Source organism: Camelina sativa, chromosome 9 (assembly GCF_000633955.1).
Source record: "Camelina sativa cultivar DH55 chromosome 9, Cs, whole genome shotgun sequence".
In the NCBI taxonomy this organism is placed as follows: domain Eukaryota; kingdom Viridiplantae; phylum Streptophyta; class Magnoliopsida; order Brassicales; family Brassicaceae; genus Camelina; species Camelina sativa.
The window spans coordinates 33049068-33067801 of NC_025693.1; the positions used below are offsets into that span (position 1 = coordinate 33049068).

General features: G+C 34.6%; 3 protein-coding genes across 3 annotated transcripts; 2 read left to right on the forward strand and 1 right to left on the reverse strand.

The window, feature by feature from the left end:
• LOC104713772 (probable cadmium/zinc-transporting ATPase HMA1, chloroplastic) lies at window positions 57–3554 on the forward strand. The gene is made up of 10 exons (XM_010430973.1): window positions 57–579; window positions 654–804; window positions 889–1073; window positions 1163–1309; window positions 1404–1599; window positions 1716–1828; window positions 1918–2156; window positions 2246–2351; window positions 2437–2818; window positions 2893–3554. The coding sequence occupies exons 1-10, from the start codon at window positions 82–84 to the stop codon at window positions 3333–3335; spliced, it is 2460 nt and encodes an 819-aa protein (XP_010429275.1). The 5' UTR covers window positions 57–81; the 3' UTR covers window positions 3336–3554.
• LOC104713771 (transcription factor MYB44-like) lies at window positions 3514–4596 on the reverse strand. The gene has a single exon (XM_010430972.2). The coding sequence runs from the start codon at window positions 4510–4512 to the stop codon at window positions 3592–3594; it is 921 nt and encodes a 306-aa protein (XP_010429274.1). The 5' UTR covers window positions 4513–4596; the 3' UTR covers window positions 3514–3591.
• On the forward strand, window positions 15499–18440 carry LOC104713774 (probable LRR receptor-like serine/threonine-protein kinase At4g37250). Its single transcript, XM_010430976.1, has 2 exons — window positions 15499–17374; window positions 17563–18440. Exons 1-2 carry the CDS (start codon window positions 15757–15759, stop codon window positions 18249–18251), a joined length of 2307 nt encoding a protein of 768 aa, XP_010429278.1. The 5' UTR covers window positions 15499–15756; the 3' UTR covers window positions 18252–18440.

Sequence of the window (18734 nt, forward strand, 5' to 3'; positions counted from 1 at the left end):
TTCATCTTTCACCTTCGAGATCAGATTCAATGGCGATTTAATTCATACTAAGACATTTCTAAAAAGCTCGAATCCTCGACTATGGAATCCTCTGCTCTTCTACATTCTTCATCTCTCACTAAATTCCCTTCTCATAGAAACTCCACTCTCCGTCTCACTCGACTCAACTCCACCACTCTATTCATCCCTAGAGATCTCCTAATCCACACCACTATCTCCAATACTCGAAGATCACTTCGTCTTCTCACCAGAGCTACGAATACGTGCAAACACCATAATCACAATCACAATCACCATCACCATCACCACGAAGAGCAGGATCATCATCACCATCATCAGCATCGACATTGCTGTTCCGTAGAACTCACGGTACCTAATCAACCTCAGAAGCTATTGACCAAGTTCGCTAAATCTATTGGATGGATTCGCTTAGCCAATTTCCTCAGAGAGCATCTCCATCTTTGCATCTCCTCCGCCGTACTCTTCCTCGCCGCCGCCGCTTCACCTCACTTCATCCCTAAACCTTACATTACACCAATTCAAAACTCCTTCATCATTGTTGCTTTCCCTCTTGTTGGAGTAAGATTTCTCTAAACTCTGTTTTTATTTTCCTTAGCCAAAACAGAACGCTTAAACAGAATCGTTACTTTTAGATTTCAGCATCTCTTGACGCACTTATGGATATAGCTGGTGGAAGAGTGAACATTCATGTTTTAATGGCATTAGCTGCTTTTGCATCTGTCTTTATGGGAAATGCTTTAGAAGGAGGATTGCTTCTTGTCATGTTCAATCTTGCTCACATCGGTACGTTTACACCAACTTGTAACTCTTAAGGTTTCTTGATTATGTTTTTGATGAAGGTTGTGACTTGTGAGATTGTTTATGTAGCTGAAGAGTTCTTCACGAGTCGGTCCGTGATAGATGTTAAGGAGTTGAAGGAGAGTAATCCAGATTCTGCATTGGTGATTAATGTAAACGATGACAATGTACCAAACTTCTTCGATTTTTCGTATAAAAGCGTGAATGTGCAAAATGTACAAGTTGGATCCTATATTTTGGTAGGAACTGGTGAGGTCTGTGTGAAACGAAACTCTTATCTCTTTGCTTTCACTTTCTTGAGATTCTTAATAGTTAATACATTTGGCTTGCTTTGAATTTTTAGGTTGTGCCTGTGGATTGCCAAGTCTATCTAGGTAATGCAACTATAACAATTGAGCATTTGACTGGGGAAGTGAAGCCATTGGAAGCAAAAGCTGGAGATAAAGTCCCTGGTGGTGCAAGAACTTTGAATGGCAGAATTATTGTGAAGGTCATATAATATATAAGTTGTGACTAAACTCGTAGCGTAGTACTTTAGCTTGCGTTTATTTATAGAAGTCTCAAAGTTAATTTTGTTCAATCAGGCTACAAAGACATGGAATGAGTCAACACTTAATAAGATTCTACAGTTGACTGAAGAAGCACACTCTAATAAACCAAAACTGCAGAGATGGCTTGATGAGTTTGGTGAGGTTTACAGCAAGGTGGTGGTTGTTTTATCAGTTGCTATTGCCTTCCTTGGTCCAATCTTATTCAAATGGCCATTTCTTGGCACCACAGGTAGAAATAGAATGATCCTTTTGAAAATGTTTTGATTAAGTGATCATTTTTAACTTTTCTTGACATAGTTTTTGACTATTTACTTTTGTTTGGTTGTTTTTTTCCTGATGATATAGTAAGTAGAGGTTCCGTTTACAGAGCATTGGGATTTATGGTGGCGGCATCACCGTGTGCATTGGCAGTTGCTCCACTGGCTTATGCTACTGCTATTAGTTCTTGTGCAAGAAAGGTATCTATCTTACAAGTACTCTCTATATAGTCACATCTTTTTTTGTTCTGTAGATGTTTTAACACCCATTAGCTGTGTACTTTTTATAGGGAATATTGCTGAAAGGTGGGCAGGTTCTTGATGCTTTAGCATCTTGTCATACTATTGGTTTTGACAAAACCGGAACCTTAACAACAGGAGGCCTTACATGCAAAGCAATTGAACCTATTTATGGGCATGAAGCAGGATATAATGCAACTGTGAATCCTTGTTGTATGCCAAATTGTGAAAAAGAAGCATTAGCTGTAGCAGCTGCTATGGAGAAAGGTACCACCCATCCTATCGGAAGGTATTGCTTGTTAAATTTTTAGTTGTAGCATACACGGCTTTATTCAAGCTCTCTCTTTGTTGTTTATGACATATCCCATATTTTTGCAGAGCCATGGTAGACCACAGTGTTGGGAAGGACCTCCCTAGTGTTTCTGTTGAAAGCTTTGAGTATTTTCCCGGTAGAGGCCTTACTGCTACAGTTAACTGTATTGAGGTGCAAGAGAATTATCTACTAGATTATGTAACATCTATATCCAGTGTTGTCTCTCATCACTACAACTTTTCTTGTTTTGTTATAGTCAGTAACAGAAGACAGTAAACTGCGTAAAGCTTCACTTGGTTCAGTGGAATTCATCACTTCACTCTTCGAATCGCAAGATGAGTCTAGAAAGATCAAGAATGCTGTCAATTCCTCTTTGTACGGGAATGACTTCGTTCATGCTGTTCTATCACTTGATCAAAAGGTAACATTGATTCACCTCAAGGACCAGCCTCGTCGAGAGGTATCAGAAGTTATAACAGAACTTAAAAGCTGGGGTAGACTGAGAATAATGATGTTAACTGGAGACCATGAGTCAAGTGCTCGGAGAGTTGCAGATTCTGTAGGTATTGATGAAGTCTATTGCAACCTTAAACCAGAAGACAAACTGAATCATGTCACAAACATCTCAACAGATTCAGGTGAAATTATTTGCTTATAAGTAGAAATTTCTAGAAGAACCATAAACTGAGCTCAGGTGATGTTTTTTCGTTAGGTCTGATAATGGTAGGAGAAGGCATTAACGATGGTCCTGCTTTAGCAGCTGCAACTGTAGGGATCGTTCTCGCTCAACGCGCAAGTGCCTCGGCTATAGCAGTAGCTGATGTCTTACTACTTCAAGACAACCTCACTGGTATACCTTTCTGTATCGCCAAATCCCGCCAAACAACATCACTAGTCAAGCAAAACGTGGCTATTGCCTTAACTTCAATACTCTTAGCCACTCTCCCTTCAGTTCTCGGATTTCTTCCTTTGTGGTTGACTGTACTGTTACATGAAGGTGGAACGCTACTAGTTTGCCTTAACTCGATACGCGGTTTAAACAATCCATCATCCTGGTCTTGGAAACAGGACATAGCTAATGTAATCAGCAACATCAACTCAAAAAGGTCCATCTCCCACCACAATAGTTTAAGCACTGCCGAGCCTGCACTATAGAAAGATATATCAAAACTCGTAACCTAGTAGAGTTTTATACTACTGGTACCACTATAGTGCCATATGTATAGTAAACTGTTTATATGATTATATATACACTTTGGCCTATTTGATCATTACAACAACACAAAGAATCTCACTAACACACATCTCCGGAACATATGATTATGTTATGTAATGATGCAAAATCAATCCATTTTATTAAGTTTTATTTTCGAATGAATTGAACAAATTTGGCTCTTCTCTCTTCTCACTACTACTCGATCTTTCCTATTCCAATAAACTCTCTAAACCCTACATTACGACCATTACTTCCTTGCACCATACACGAACTCGCTCCTCCGCCGCCGCCGCCGCCATTTCCACCGCCGTTCCCTAGGTGCAAATCCGTCATATAACTCCTAACCTCCGTCTTAATCATCTCCTGCAACACTGTCATAAAGTCTCCACCGAATCCATTAATCCCTCGTTCCTTCTCTTCTTCTTCTTCTTCTCTCTTCACCGGAAACAACTCTGCCGTATCTCTTCTCACCGGAGTTGACTCTTTGACCCAAGGCAAAGACAAACTCAAATAAGTCACCGGATCTTTCAACTCCGCCTCCTCCGACGACGACAGCGAAATCACAACTCCACCAGCTCTCGCCGTCGGTTTGAAAACGTGAGAAGACGGCAAAACAGATCCACTAGACTGCTCGCTGACGTCAGATCCCGTCGGACTTAACGCCGTCAACACAAGTCCAACTCCACCGCCACCACCACTCGCCGTCCGTTTTAACGGCTGTTCATCTGTTAAACTACCATCGTACCCTCCGCTCTGCCCTTCCTCTCCGCCGCTACATTTACGCTTCAGCGTAGAGTTCCAATGATTCTTAATGGCGTTATCGGTGCGACCATTGAGAAGCCTAGCGATCGTAGCCCACTTGTTACCGAACCGAGCGTGAGCGCGTATGATGGTGTCGTCTTCCTCCGCCGTGAATCCGCGGTGCTCAACCTCCGGAGAAAGCTGATTACACCAACGGAGACGGCAAGATTTACCGGGACGTCCAGGGATAGATTTGCTAATGAGAGACCAGTTCCTTGGTCCGTGCTTTTCAACAAGCGTTTGTAACAGATCGTCTTCTTCAGGACTCCATGGTCCTTTGATCCGATCCATTTCTTTCCGGGTCGAACCAGACATCGTCGGATCTTTGAAAAATATTAAAATAATCGAATCGTTTAAAACGCGTTTCTCTTGTTTGTTTGAGAGAGGATAAGTGTGAAGAAGAAGAGGAGAGAGTAATTTATACGAGATGTGATGGTTAGAAAAGGTAACCGGTTCTACCGGTTAGTTTTTTTTTTCTCGTTAGTTAACAAGAACTTAATTAACTAATTTAATTTTCTATTTGTAACTGTGACTTTGATTATTTATGTTTTAAAATCTGCAACCGAATCAAATTTGAAATAAGTAAAACTGACACAAAACTAATTTATTTTATAATTGAAATAAAATCCGAAAACTGAAATTTAAATCGAAGCCAATATATTTTTTTTTTTAAAGTCGTAAACAGGATTTGCTCTCGTTGATTAAAATTAATTTTAGTTTTTTGCGTAATGTATATCTAAATTGGATTAGTTAAGTATGTACGTAATTATGTAAATGAAGATGTAACGTATGTATTTGAATACAATAATTCACGTTAGCGATTGGTGGGTGCGACTGTGGGGAAATGCGTCTGAGAGAGAGAGAGTGACGTTGAAATCAAAGAAGAGAATCTTTCCAAAAAAACGGTTGGGGATTTGGGATACAGCTGTAATCAGACACGTGTCAGTTGAATAGTTAACTGTGTCTGTGTGTAAGATTGAAGAGTACAGTTGTGGTACTTTGAGAGACTTGAGAGCGTTTTTAAAAAAAATTATTCATTTATTCAAAAATCGTTTCGCTTTTTTTTTTTGTTTTAGTTATTATTGTGTGTGAAGAAGAAACATTTCGTTATCAATTTTAAAAGCAGTGACACAAACGTCACATTGTAATTTACGTATTAGAAACGTATAAGTAAAGTATCCCATACTTATTGAGTGTTCTTTTGTTTCGTTTTTTATTTTCAATTTTGTAAGTGAAAAGAAAAAAAAAAGAAGATAAGGATGACGTTAAAGTGGTTTTAGGTTCAGTATAATAATATTAATAAGTTTTTATTTAGGTTGGATTCTTCAGAGACTTTTCTGAAGCCAGCCTGTATGTCATTATTATTAGCACTTTATTTTGCTATATATAATCAGTTATATTTCGGATATTCGAAAAAGAAAAAAAACTACATACGGAGCAGAAAACGACAAGATATGTCGATCAGAGGAGCCGATCGTTACTATTCTTTTTTTTCTTAATTTATATACATTTTGAAGAAAATCGTTACTACTCTTTTTCTCAATTTTTTTCTTTGTAAAATTTGTTTATAATAATAATAACATAATTTTAAAAGGGAAAAGACAGGCTGTTGTATAAAACAGCCAAATTCTCCAACTACCGATAACCTAACCCATTCCTCTGCTTTTTAACTAAATATTTTATGGTACACTACGAAAAAAGTTTATAATAGTTTAACCCAAAAAATGTTAATCATTTTGATTCCAACGTTAACTAAAAATTTTAAAAGTTCTTTACGTTTTACACTTATTAAAAAAATACATTGATTATTAAATATTAACTAAATCAATAAATTTTGATAAATATTTTATTTATGATTTTAATGAACTTTTTTAATTGCATAATTAGTAAATATAAATAATTTTATGATTGATTTGTGAATCAAAAGTTTTGATCCGAGTTTTAGTCTTGAAGACATAAAACATTATTTAGATCATTTACATCTCATTTCGATTTTCATTTTTAAATATTATTTTAAAATAAGAATTTATTCAATTCATCTTCATTTTTAACTCCAAATTTAGAGTTATTCATTGTTGTCAAAAAATTAGAAGTTTTACCTTTTACATTTGGAAAAGAATATAGTTTGGGAAAAATCAAATTCTAAGAGCTACTCTGTTTTAGAAAAGAAAAATGAGATAAGTTGTTGGACTTAACCAAATTATACAAAACTATTGAGTAAATTAAGTCATGAATTCTACGTCATTGTTCTTAGATTTTACTTATACAAGTCCAAAAGATTGAACATAATGACATGATCTCTCGTAAACTACAGTATACATATAATGTCATGACGAAGATAAAACTGAAGATGTTGTTTAATACTATAGCTATAGGTTGATAACTTTGAGAACATATGATCATTTAAAAATCATAATTCTCTCATACAAGCTCCTATAACAACATCTCAAAAAAGATTTATGTCGATTATAATATACAGTATAAAACTAAAAGGGAGAATACGTTAAACCGTACGTACATGAGCCGTGTACCGCACAGAAACGAGGCACATGTTCCAATGCCAAAAGGGGGCTTCTCGTGAGCTTCCTGAACATATGATCATTCAATTACGTATTTGAGTAAGGAGATACCTAAAAGAGTTCATAAGATTCTGTATAATTATCGAACCCAAATTATAGATTTAGGACATACTTTACATTAGATTAAACAAGACGGTGTCATTAATTGAGATACGTATCGAGATTTTTCCCTCACCTGTCCATCGGATTCGTATCTACTACCAAATTCCCATAATTGTATACTATCACCACCACTAATTATATTTGCTAAAATTTATATATTTATTTAGTATTCTTTTATTCAAATAATAATGTCATTGACCAAGTAATATGTAAAAGTCTCTATGTGGTCCGCAAGTGTACTTGTATATTCTCATTTAATAAAGTTTGCATTCTCTTCACGTGAGATTTGATTAAATGACTCTCTCATTTTCTCGATACCCTAACACGTTTTCCGTATATATTTATGAATGGTATAACTTTGCACATGAAATATTTAGGCGTTTGAGTGTGTTTTAATTTCCATTTTCAAAGTAACCAAAAGATATATAAGTTTATATTCAATTTGGTTGTATGTTTAATGGGTTTGTATTAGAAGATTTTCCGCTAGGTTGTATGATTGCTAATATAGCTATGTACATCTTTTTTTTTTTTTTGCGTTTGTTAATAATATGAGTATATATGATATGTATGATGTATAGTGTCCTTTTGTTATTTTATGATTTTGACTATTGTAGTTTTTCATGCTAATTAAATATGCTATGTCCCTTGATGTTTTTTTAAAGTATTGGTTTATGATGTAGATTTACATTTAAACCGTTACGTCCTTCGAAGTATTCTTAAAGAAAAATTCCTTTAAAAAAGTACAAATTTTTTTTTTTTTTTTTTTTTTTTTTAAAAAAAAAAAAAAAATTTTGAATATTTNATTACGTACGAATTCTGAGGGAGAATGTATTGTAACTCAATTCTTAATTTATATTTTTTTCACGAGTAAGGAAATTATTCCGTTTGGTCAGTTTAAATTCCATTATATATATATATACTCACATCGAGACGTAATGTCTACTTTTGTCGAGAGAAAAGCATGTGACTGCCGAAAATAAACCATGTGACTATCTCTCATTTCCTTGTAAAGTAGTTATTTCTCGAAATTGGTTTATTTTTAACTATCTAAAAGTTTTGTTTCCAGGTTCGATGTATGTGGAAGCACATTCCTTTTGTTAATTGATTATATCCTATTAATCCAAAGTAGGAGATTTCTGTAACGATATTGTCTCGAAATTTTTTTTTTTTTTGATAAAAAAAAAAAATGATACGTTGCTTATTGATCTATAATAATCCCTTATTGTCTCGAAAATTTTGTTATTAGAAAACCTATAAAATATATTGATCTGATCTAAGTTAACGAATAAGATAACAAAAATAGATTGGTGTCTGTTTGTTCTATCTCTATTGTTCATGGGGAGATTAGAAGTCAAAGAGACAGCTCATTCATTTGTGAGCTTACACTTTGCAATTGAAGGCAGGTTGTCGTCAACGTCAACTCGATAATATAGGTGAGATTTTTGTTTTTTGTTATCCTGTCATAATGTCATTTTAAGTCAAACAAAAAATAGTTACAACATATTTTGCCTAATTATTCATAATTAAATTGAATCTTTATGTATTTCACGTAATTTTACTATTGTTTGAAAACAAAATCAAGTAGCAAGGAAAGTGCAGTTGAGCTTTTAAAATAATGTGGTATAACAGTAATTGTTTAAACTTTAAACTACCCATATAGTGCATACGACGTCATCTTTTGCTAGTAGTTAATAACTTAATATAGTAAGATCATTTACTATAATTACCTAAGATTTTTTTCACTTCTATATGTTGTTCGTTCGCATACAAATTTTCCTTAAATTAACGAAGATTGGTTTTAATAGTTTCAAGTTTCAACTGCCACTCTGCCAGGGACACGTGAAAGCAACGATCGATCACGTGCGGTCGAAACAGACAGACGTGAGACTTGTTTCCCACCGGTCAGGCAGAAAAAGAAAGTTTACGAGGCGAACAAATTTGACTAGGCCAAAGTCTTAACTCTTAACCTTCAATGTAAAACGGAAGCGCACAACTATAATTTCATAGTATATATAAAATGCATGGGGCAGCGAGCTTAAGATATGGTTGTTGGGTTCTACGATATGTCATCATTTTTTTCTTCCGTATAGCAAGTATTTTGTATGTACCTAAATTATATGTATGAGATGACCCATCATGTATACGGTATACCGATTTATAGTTTCTTTAGTCATAGGATAACCCAAAAAAAAGTCTAAGATTTAGGATAACTAAAACTAAGGTTTAATCGCTGATCGCACTGAATACATAAAAATTCTCTGAACATAAGACATGGGAAGGAACCTTGCGGTTTAGTCTCAGGCAAAGACATTGGAAGGAACCTTGCAGCGTATTATAAGACAAAAGCATTAAAAAACCAAAAAGTTCTCAAAGTTGGTATTCAGCATGGAAAAACCATAAGACATTGGAAGTGAATGACATTGCGACTTAATGATTCTTAAGACAAAGAATCGAATATTAATAAATAAAATGAAAATTATATTTTTGTTTTTTTTGTATAAACGGTAAATATTTAATTACAAATTATCGAAAATAAAATTTGAAAAAAGACTTTCTTTTTTCTTATCTCCTATATATTAATAAAGAAGCACTCTTTTGAAAAAGCTGATGTGTCGCCGTCAGAGAACTCGAGACATATTTAGTTGTTTACCCTCATTTTGATTTATTATTTACAATTATATGCCATTGTTGTTTTAACAAAAAAAATAATAATAAGAAATCAAATGTGTGATTCTTAAAAACTTTATCACCTAACTTTATTAATATTAATTAAGTTTAAACTTTAAATATATTCTATATTTAGAAAAAATGATTTATTGAAATGCATGTGGGTTATTCACGGATCTCATGAATTCAAGCGGGACGAATACAAAGACATTTTGCAGCTCAAAATATTTAAATCTGTTGTGGGATGGTTTAGCAGACGGGTTTGACCCGGTTAACAATTTTATTTAAATCATCCGGTTTATGAAATTTAATTTTTTTTGCGGTTTTTATTTGATTTGATAGTTCAAAATTTTGAAAGAAATCTAATCGATCACTAATTCGGTTCACATTCGATCCAAATTTGTCATCATGTCAATCTAAAATTTATGATGAAATGATTACTATTTTAAATTTTCATAAACTAAATGAATTCAAACCAATAGAAGTTTGTATTATAAATGTTATACTAAATAAATATATTTACAAATGTAATATCTCAAACAAAAATTTCATCCGTGCAACAGTACGGGTTACTACCTAGTTTTTTTTAAATCTCTAGTTCTCTTCCTAAAGTTTCATTTATAGTCTTGAGTTAGTGGTATAGAAGCTTTTTGGTGAATAAAAAAAAATATATAACGAATTTAAGTTAATGTGGGCATTGAGAAACTTTTGGAGATACTTGGTAACCGGCAGACCCAGAAAGTTCTTTAATCTGTGTCAAATCATAAACTTAAAGTTTCATTGATAAACTTGGATCTCTCAGAAGACAAAACTAAAACAAGGAAGACGATTTTTTTTTTTTGTCTGTCAAAGATGAACGTTTTGAATTCTCCTTAAAAAAATATTTAGGTTAATTGGGCATTTGGGCTTTAGGTTATTACATATGTTATGAGGCTTAGTTGTTAGTAATGGACTATTAGTTTTTTACAAATGAACACAAATATTGGGCTATAATTAATGGGGTGTCAAAAACAAAAATATGGTGGGTTCAATAATAGCAAGTCCATAAACCCTTAAGAAAAAAATCAAATTAATGGTGGGTCAATTAAACCCCCTTCTACCTTAAAAATATTATATATATATATATAACGTTTAAGTTAATGTGGGCATTGAGAAACTTTTGGAGATACTTGCTAGATAAGAAAAATAAAAACTTTTCATAAACGAAAATATCAATAAGGTGTAAAAGAAAAATTCTGCATTCACACATATTTTGGCTCTCACGTGTTTGTGAATTTAAATATATTTGACTACGATCCCTTAACGTAAAAAAAGTATTATACTACTTTCTTCTAGTGTGAGATAAATAAATAATAGCCACAGTTATCTATAAAAATATCTATATGGTACTATGTATAGTTTTACACTTTTATAATAAATATATTTGATGACATTCGAGTGTCGGATATACAGACCAACAACAACAAGTGGAATCGACTTACGTAACTTTTAATCACGGGGTTAAATCACTTGACCCAATGTCCCAATTGGTATTTTAATTTTGATTATGTCGATGCTACATGTGGTCATATCTTAATCACGTGGTGCTACAAGTCCATATACATGTTTTCAGAAAAAAAACAAAACAAAAAATTAATAGGAATTGTATCAGAACAATTGATGAGTTTTAGTAATCCGAAATGAATAAAGTTTGTAAATGGATGGGTTAATTGTAATACAAGAAATTGTGAACTTTATTACATACCATCCCAGAGAGTAAGAGGAACACGATCCGGTTTATAGGCAACACGTAACGTTTGCGTTCAGAGACTTTGCTTCTTACTTCAAATTTACGTACCACTACAATTGTTGTCTAAACTCTAAAGTCAATTTTGAATATTCAGAAAGATTGTAGGCTACTGGCTACTAGATCGAATCGAATGGTGAAATTAGTAACTTAAAACAATTGCTCCTTTTTGAACAAAATTAAAGAAGTGCTAATGGAGTAAACTGGACTATTAAACAGTGTTATCTTACACCAATTTTTTCTTCTTGGTTTAAAATATGTGTAATAGTTTGACCAAATAATATACATATATGTACTCAATGATACTAACTAAAGTTACATTCTCTGTGTATATAATTATAAAATCCAATCTAAGCAATTAGAGAAGAGAAGAAGTTTTTTCTAAGTATAAAACAGGAAATATTTTGGAGTGAATAAAAGTCAAATGGGGAAAAAAGAAAATAAAGAGAGGCAAATAAGCAGTGATGGAGCTAAAGCAACACTTTACTATTTTAATGGGAAAAATGCCAAAAAAACCTGATGTTATTTTAATTTAGACGTTTAATACCCAATGGTTTTCGGTTGGAATAAAAATACATGATATATTAATTTAGTGTCAAATAAAACCTTATCTTTTAAAGATTGGTTGAATCGAATATACAGACTAAACAGACGTTAACTTCAGTAACGGAATCGCTAAACCGAACTGATATATAGTCACACATTTTCGAAAATTTATATATATGATATGTTAACTTAAAATTTCGAATATGTTAAAGTAGTCTAGTGGTTTAGGGCACATTTAACATCATGTGAATGCCGGGTTTGACCCCCGCCACCAAAACTTCTTTTTTTAGTTTTTTTTTTTTTTTTTTTCCAAAGCCGATATCGTTGAATTCACAACCACCGGTGCCGATATCATTGAATTCACAACCACCGGTTACCAAAGTCTGCTGCACCGTCGAAGTTGCAGCCATCAATTAACGATCCGTCGAAGTCACAGCCACCAATTAACGATCCCTATCCAGATCTGCTGCTGAATTATTTGAATTCGCCAGAAAAGCCTCTGTATGAAGCTTCAGACCATAGCAGCATCCATCGTTATCATCAATCTAGGAAGGATGTTCCGGATCCATCGATTTGGCAGCTGCCGTATCAACCTATGAATCTCGTCGTCGTTTTCAGAGCAACTCTAGATCCGACATGAGGGGAAACAAAATCTCTTCCAAAAAAAAAAAAAAATCGAAAAGCTTTCGAGAAGACGATTCGAACTCAGGTTCGGAGGCTCTAAGAACTAAGCCTTTACCACTAGACTACTTTGACATACTCGTTTAGTCATGAAACCCTATTAGATATATCTGTTGTGAAACGTGGGCTTGATACTTAAACCGGTTTAGCGATTCCGTTACTGAAGTTAACGTCTGTTTAGTCGTATGTTCGATTCAACCAATCTTTAAAAGATAAGGTTTTAGTTGACACTAAATTAATATATCATGTATTTTTATTCCAACCAAAAACCATTAAGTATTAAACGTCCAAATTAAAATAACATTGGGTTTTTTTTGGCATTTTTCCCCTATTTTAATTATGAATCATTTGATTTGACCTCCACTCGCCTTGGCTTTTTTTGGTTTGTTCTTTATTGAAAAGCACAAAAATAACATAATTAGCACACAACATGAGTTATCGAGAAACCAAATCTTAGTAGTATTTTCATTAAATTTTTATAGCTTATGAAACCATTTTTCTCACTTTATTAGATACTAATTCATCCTTTATTTAGAACCCTAAAGTAGTTTTTTTTTCATCTTTGATCAAATTATTATCAGTTCTCCGAATAGAAGAAACATAAACTTGATGTTATGTTTAAACCGCTTCTTTATTTGAGCACTCACTTGTGTTCGTTCGTTTTAGGTTTATTTATTTTGCTCCATCTTCGTCGATTTTATTTTTAAAAAGGAAAATATAGTAAATTAGTACAAGTTTTTGGTGAATATAATTTTTGAATAGGTCAAATATCTCATAATTTATCTCGTCAGACAAATTTTTTAGCTCCTCCAAATTGGTTCCCCCAAAAATAAAAGAATACATAACAGAGATCGTCAATCAATTTTATGTTTTGTGAATTTTCTTACACCATTCTATTAATTTACCCCAAGTAATCCTAGTTAAAGAAAATTGTGTCTTACTATCTTACACTGACCAGACACTTAACCCAAATAGGCATTTTCATATAACTTTCTAATGTCCATAGTTTAACTTTAAACTCAAGTATATGACTAAGTCATATAAATTTGTTGGCAAAACATATGCCAATATTCTTCTCATGCAAAAGACCCCATTAGAAAACTAACAGGCTGTTTCTGTGGCTTTTACTATTATAGATTCACTGTAGTAATTAAAGGCCGTGTCACCAACTTTTCTGAAATTTTATCAACTTAATTAGTTGTTTATTAAGAAGTGGGTAAAGCTAACACACCGACCTTTTTTTTTACTAAATAGTTATCTAAAAAGTCTCAAAGCTTATAAGAGTACAAGGAAGCAAAAACAAATAAATGAAAAAGAACATCAATCGAGTGAAATGATGAACATATACCTTTTTGTTTATTTGGGGCATACAAGAGATATTTTTTTTTGATAACATTTGCATTACATGATGACAGTAAAAAAAATAAAATAACATATTTGATAATGATGTATTAGTCAAAAAAGAAAAAGAAAAAGTTAAAGTCATGTAAAAATTGTCCATGCATGCATGGTGGATTGTATTTGTACCTGATTTTAAGAATACTTATTCATTGTCAAACCATTTGTATAGTTGTTCATCGTAATTATATAGTTTAGATTTAATTTAATATTTATGACTAAATAAAATGATCAAATATCTATCAAATGTAAAATACAACTCAAAAAAAGGCATTTGAAATTTCTCTGTTTGTTTGTTAACCTAATCGTGATTGGGTATCCATCTAAATACACTTCGTATATGGTAAAATTATCATTTTAAACAAATTAAAGAATGTTTTTCACTATTATATCATCATATCCCATCATCCAATTAGGGGAACAACAAAAAAAATGGACCCTCCACAAATTAAATTATTGTCATAAAATTTTTAGACAAAACTGATTTTGTCATAAAGAAATGAAATGTAGAATCTCCGTGACGACTGATATAGAGAAAGCAATAATAATAATCATAGCAAAACAAGCAAATAAAAGCAGCACATGGAAGCCATTTGCACAAGGATAATTCTTGTAAGAGCCCCCATTACCTAAAGGTTGATAAATGATAATAATGATAAAAACAGCAGAGACATTCGAACCATATGATAATATTAAACCATTTCCTCTAAAAGAAACTATACTAGATTCGATTTTGCTTGTTTGATCCACTAGCTGTATGAACTAAAGAAACATAAAACAGTAAACAAAGATGAAGGATCTATGTAAAGTCAAAAGGAAAAAACACTAAATTCTTTAAACAAGCTGTTTCTGCAGATCATGTTATGTCTTTTAGCTATTAAATCCTACGACCTATAAGATTCTACTTACTTTCTTGTAATAGTAATAAACTATCAATTTTATGATTAACTATAGTTAATTAATTCTATGTAATTCTAGTCTAAACAATTTGGATTTAAATAGATCAAATAGTCAAATACAAATCCTAATGAAATTCATGCATGACCCCGAGGACAATCAGATTAGGTGAAAGATGAAAGCCATCAACCATTTTTTTTAAGCTTTGGGGGACTCTGTTTTTTTTTTTTTTTCTAAAATAAGGAGTTTGCTGTTTAGAAAATATTTATACAATTTCACACATTTTTAAAAAGCTAACATTTTAAAGATTTCGAATCATAAAAGACCACAAATATATTAAGTTGATTCAGGCGACCATTTTCACTAGATTGGTCCCAACATGCAACTATTTATTTTGTTATAGAACTTTATTTATAATATTTTTGATATTTTATTAGACTTGAAAATTTGGGTTTGAACTCGAGTGATCGACGTCGTTGACAATATAGTATAAGTGTATAACGTATAACCAAACTAAACTATCATGGTATATTTTCTTCTTTTTTGGATTTTTTTTTATAAAAATAATACTCCAAAAACAAAAAAAAGAACCCTGATTTTAAAGAAATAAATTTGTGATATTCAATGATTAATGAGCCCTGGAAACTGGAAGTGCAAAAATGCATTGATTACTTCAACACAAAGAAAGAAAACACACAAAAAAATGCATATTGATTATAGTATTTATAACAACTGGTGCATATGTCGCAGAGAGAGCAGGAGGAACAGAGAGGGTTGGTCTTGACTCGCGTGAGCTGTTTCCCCCTTCACACTCTCTCTAAGTTGATCTCTCTTTAAGTCTCTCTTCTTCTACCTCTTGACTCTCTCTCTCTCTCTAGCGATGCGGTTTCTTCATCGGAAGCCATGAAAACACCGATCTTCTTCTTCTTCTTCTTCTCTTCTCTGTTTCTTGTCTCCTCTGGTTTAAACTCTGATGGAGTTCTCTTAATGAGTTTCAAATACTCTGTTCTTCGTGATCCTCTCTCTTTACTACAATCATGGAACTACGACCACGACAACCCTTGTTCATGGCGAGGTGTGTTGTGTAATAACGATTCAAGAGTCGTGACTTTATCACTCCCAAACTCTAACCTCGTCGGCACGATTCCTTCCGATCTGGGTTTCCTCCAAAACCTTCAAAGTCTCGACCTTTCCAACAATTCACTCAATGGGTCATTACCGGTTGAGTTTTTCGCCGCCGGTAAGCTCCGGTTTCTTGATTTATCAAACAACTTGATCTCCGGCGAGATCCCTGTTTCGATCGGAGATTTACACAACCTCCAGACGTTAAATCTCTCCGATAACATCTTCACCGGAAAACTACCGGCTAATTTACCATCTCTCGGAAGCTTAACGGAGGTTTCTTTAAAGAACAACTACTTCTCTGGCGAGTTTCCCGGCGGCGGATGGAGATCGGTTCAGTTTCTTGACATTTCCTCGAATCTAATCAACGGTTCACTTCCACCTGATTTCTCCGGCGGCAATCTCCGGTACCTGAATGTCTCTTATAACCAAATCTCCGGCGAGATTCCTCCCAACGTCGGTGACGGTTTCCCCCGAAACGCCACCGTTGATTTCTCTTTCAACAATTTAACCGGTTCAATCCCAGATTCTCCGGTTTACCTTAACCAGAAATCAAATTCATTTTCCGGAAACCCGGGTTTATGCGGAGCTCCGACCCGAAACCCGTGTCCCATTCCTTCCTCTCCAGCCACCGTCTCCGGCTCCGCCTCTCCGCCGACGTCTACGCCTGCACTCGCAGCTATACCGAAAACATTCGGTTCAAATTCAGAAACCAAACCGGACAAAAACTCAAATCCTCGAACCGGTTTAAGACCAGGAGTTATAATCGGAATCATAGTCGGGGACATCGCCGGAATCGGAATCCTAGCTCTCATCTTCTTCTACGTTTACAAATACAAGAAGAACAAAACCGTGGAAAAGAACAACAACAATCAAAGTCTGGAAGCTCATGAAGCTAAAGACACAACTTCGTTATCACCATCATCATCAACAACCACATCTTCTTCATCACCGGAACAATCAAGTAGATTCGGGAAATGGTCATGTCTCCGTAAGAATCAAGAAACCGATGAAACCGAAGAAGAAGACGAAGAGAATCAACGGTCAGGAGAGGTTGGAGATAACAAGAAAGGCACTTTAGTAACCATCGATGGAGGAGAGAAAGAGCTTGAAGTTGAAACTTTGCTTAAGGCTTCTGCTTACATTTTAGGAGCGACCGGTTCGAGTATAATGTACAAAACGGTTCTTGAAGATGGTACGGTTCTCGCGGTTCGTCGGTTAGGTGAGAACGGTTTGAGTCAACAACGCCGGTTTAAAGACTTTGAGGCGCATATTCGAGCTATAGGTAAACTGGTTCACCCGAATCTGGTGCGTCTCCGTGGTTTCTATTGGGGCACCGACGAGAAATTGGTTATTTACGATTTTGTCCCTAACGGCAGCCTCGTCAACGCCCGTTACAGTGAGTCAACCATCATCTCTTTCTCTCTCATTTATGATAAAGGCGCTAGCATGGTAGCATTATAGTCCATGCGTATTAGTTGGTGGTAGTTAGACCTATATTTTGATAAAAGTAAACGCTTGGTCAAACCTTTTGTCACTTGTACAATCTTGTGCATATTTGCTGAATGTGTGTTTGTGATTGGACAGGGAAAGGAGGATCGTCTCCGTGCCATTTACCGTGGGAGACTCGGCTCAAGATTGCAAAAGGTTTGGCTCGTGGGCTTGCTTACCTCCACGAGAAGAAACATGTGCATGGTAACTTGAAGCCTAGTAATATACTTTTGGGGCATGATTTGGAGCCTAAGATTGGCGATTTTGGACTCGAAAGGCTTCTCGCGGGAGATACTAGCTATAACCGAGCTAGTGGGTCATCTCGGATTTTCAGCAGCAAGCGATTGACAGCATCCTCGCGTGAGTTCGGATCCATGGGGCCAACACCGAGCCCAAGTCCTAGTTCTGTTGGGCCTATATCGCCATATTGCGCGCCCGAGTCGCTCCGCAATCTCAAACCGAACCCGAAATGGGATGTGTTTGGGTTTGGAGTGATTCTTCTTGAGTTGTTGACAGGTAAAATCGTGTCCGTTGACGAGGTTGGGCTTGGAAATGGACTGACGGTAGAAGATGGGAATCGGGCGTTGATAATGACTGATGTGGCGATCCGTTCCGAATTGGAAGGCAAAGAGGACTTTTTACTTGGCCTTTTCAAGTTGGGTTATAGTTGTGCATCACAAGTTCCACAAAAGAGACCGACCATGAAAGAGGCTTTAGTAGTGTTTGAAAGATTCCCTATTAGCTCGTCGGCCAAGTCTCCATCGTACCATTACGGACACTATTAATAAATATACAATCATATACTAACTTTGTAAGTCTCTCTCTCTAAGGCTGAAGTATATACACATGATGTAAGTCGTTCTTTCTTGTTGTGATTGTCCTCTTGGTTATTTTTTATATATGATTTGTAGGATACTACGAAGTGTGGTTAGAACTTAGTATATTTTGGTTGATGATGATTTCGTTTACTTTTAGGTTCGGTTCGTTGATTTGGTTGGTTTTAGTAAAAATCTAGTTGATATATAATCAAGTTATTCTAGTTGGGTTTTGTATTTGATTTGGTTTGTATTCAGTTTGGATTTTTGTTTGGTTCGTGTTGAAATTGGTTTCCAATTCTTGAATCTTTAAAGTAAGTTTTGTGTTCTACTCAAAACTATTGTATAAAAAATTAAAATGATCATAAGATGTGATAGATATGGTAAACAAATAAAATTAGTTGACCATAATCAGTTGTTGTTTTGGTTTGTGAGTTTGACAGTTTGGTCAAT

Bases quoted from the DNA above. Each gene is read 5' to 3' on its own strand.
- LOC104713772 (XM_010430973.1), top strand. From the start codon at position 82: ATGGAATCCTCTGCTCTTCTACATTCTTCATCTCTCACTAAATTCCCT. The intron at 580-653 runs GTAAGATTTCTC...CGTTACTTTTAG, and splicing joins TTGCTTTCCCTCTTGTTGGA to ATTTCAGCATCTCTTGACGC. The intron at 2,819-2,892 runs GTGAAATTATTT...TTTTTTCGTTAG, and splicing joins AAACATCTCAACAGATTCAG to GTCTGATAATGGTAGGAGAA.
- LOC104713771 (XM_010430972.2), bottom strand. From the start codon at position 4,512: ATGTCTGGTTCGACCCGGAAAGAAATGGATCGGATCAAAGGACCATGG.
- LOC104713774 (XM_010430976.1), top strand. From the start codon at position 15,757: ATGAAAACACCGATCTTCTTCTTCTTCTTCTTCTCTTCTCTGTTTCTT. The intron at 17,375-17,562 runs GTGAGTCAACCA...GTGATTGGACAG, and splicing joins CCTCGTCAACGCCCGTTACA to GGAAAGGAGGATCGTCTCCG.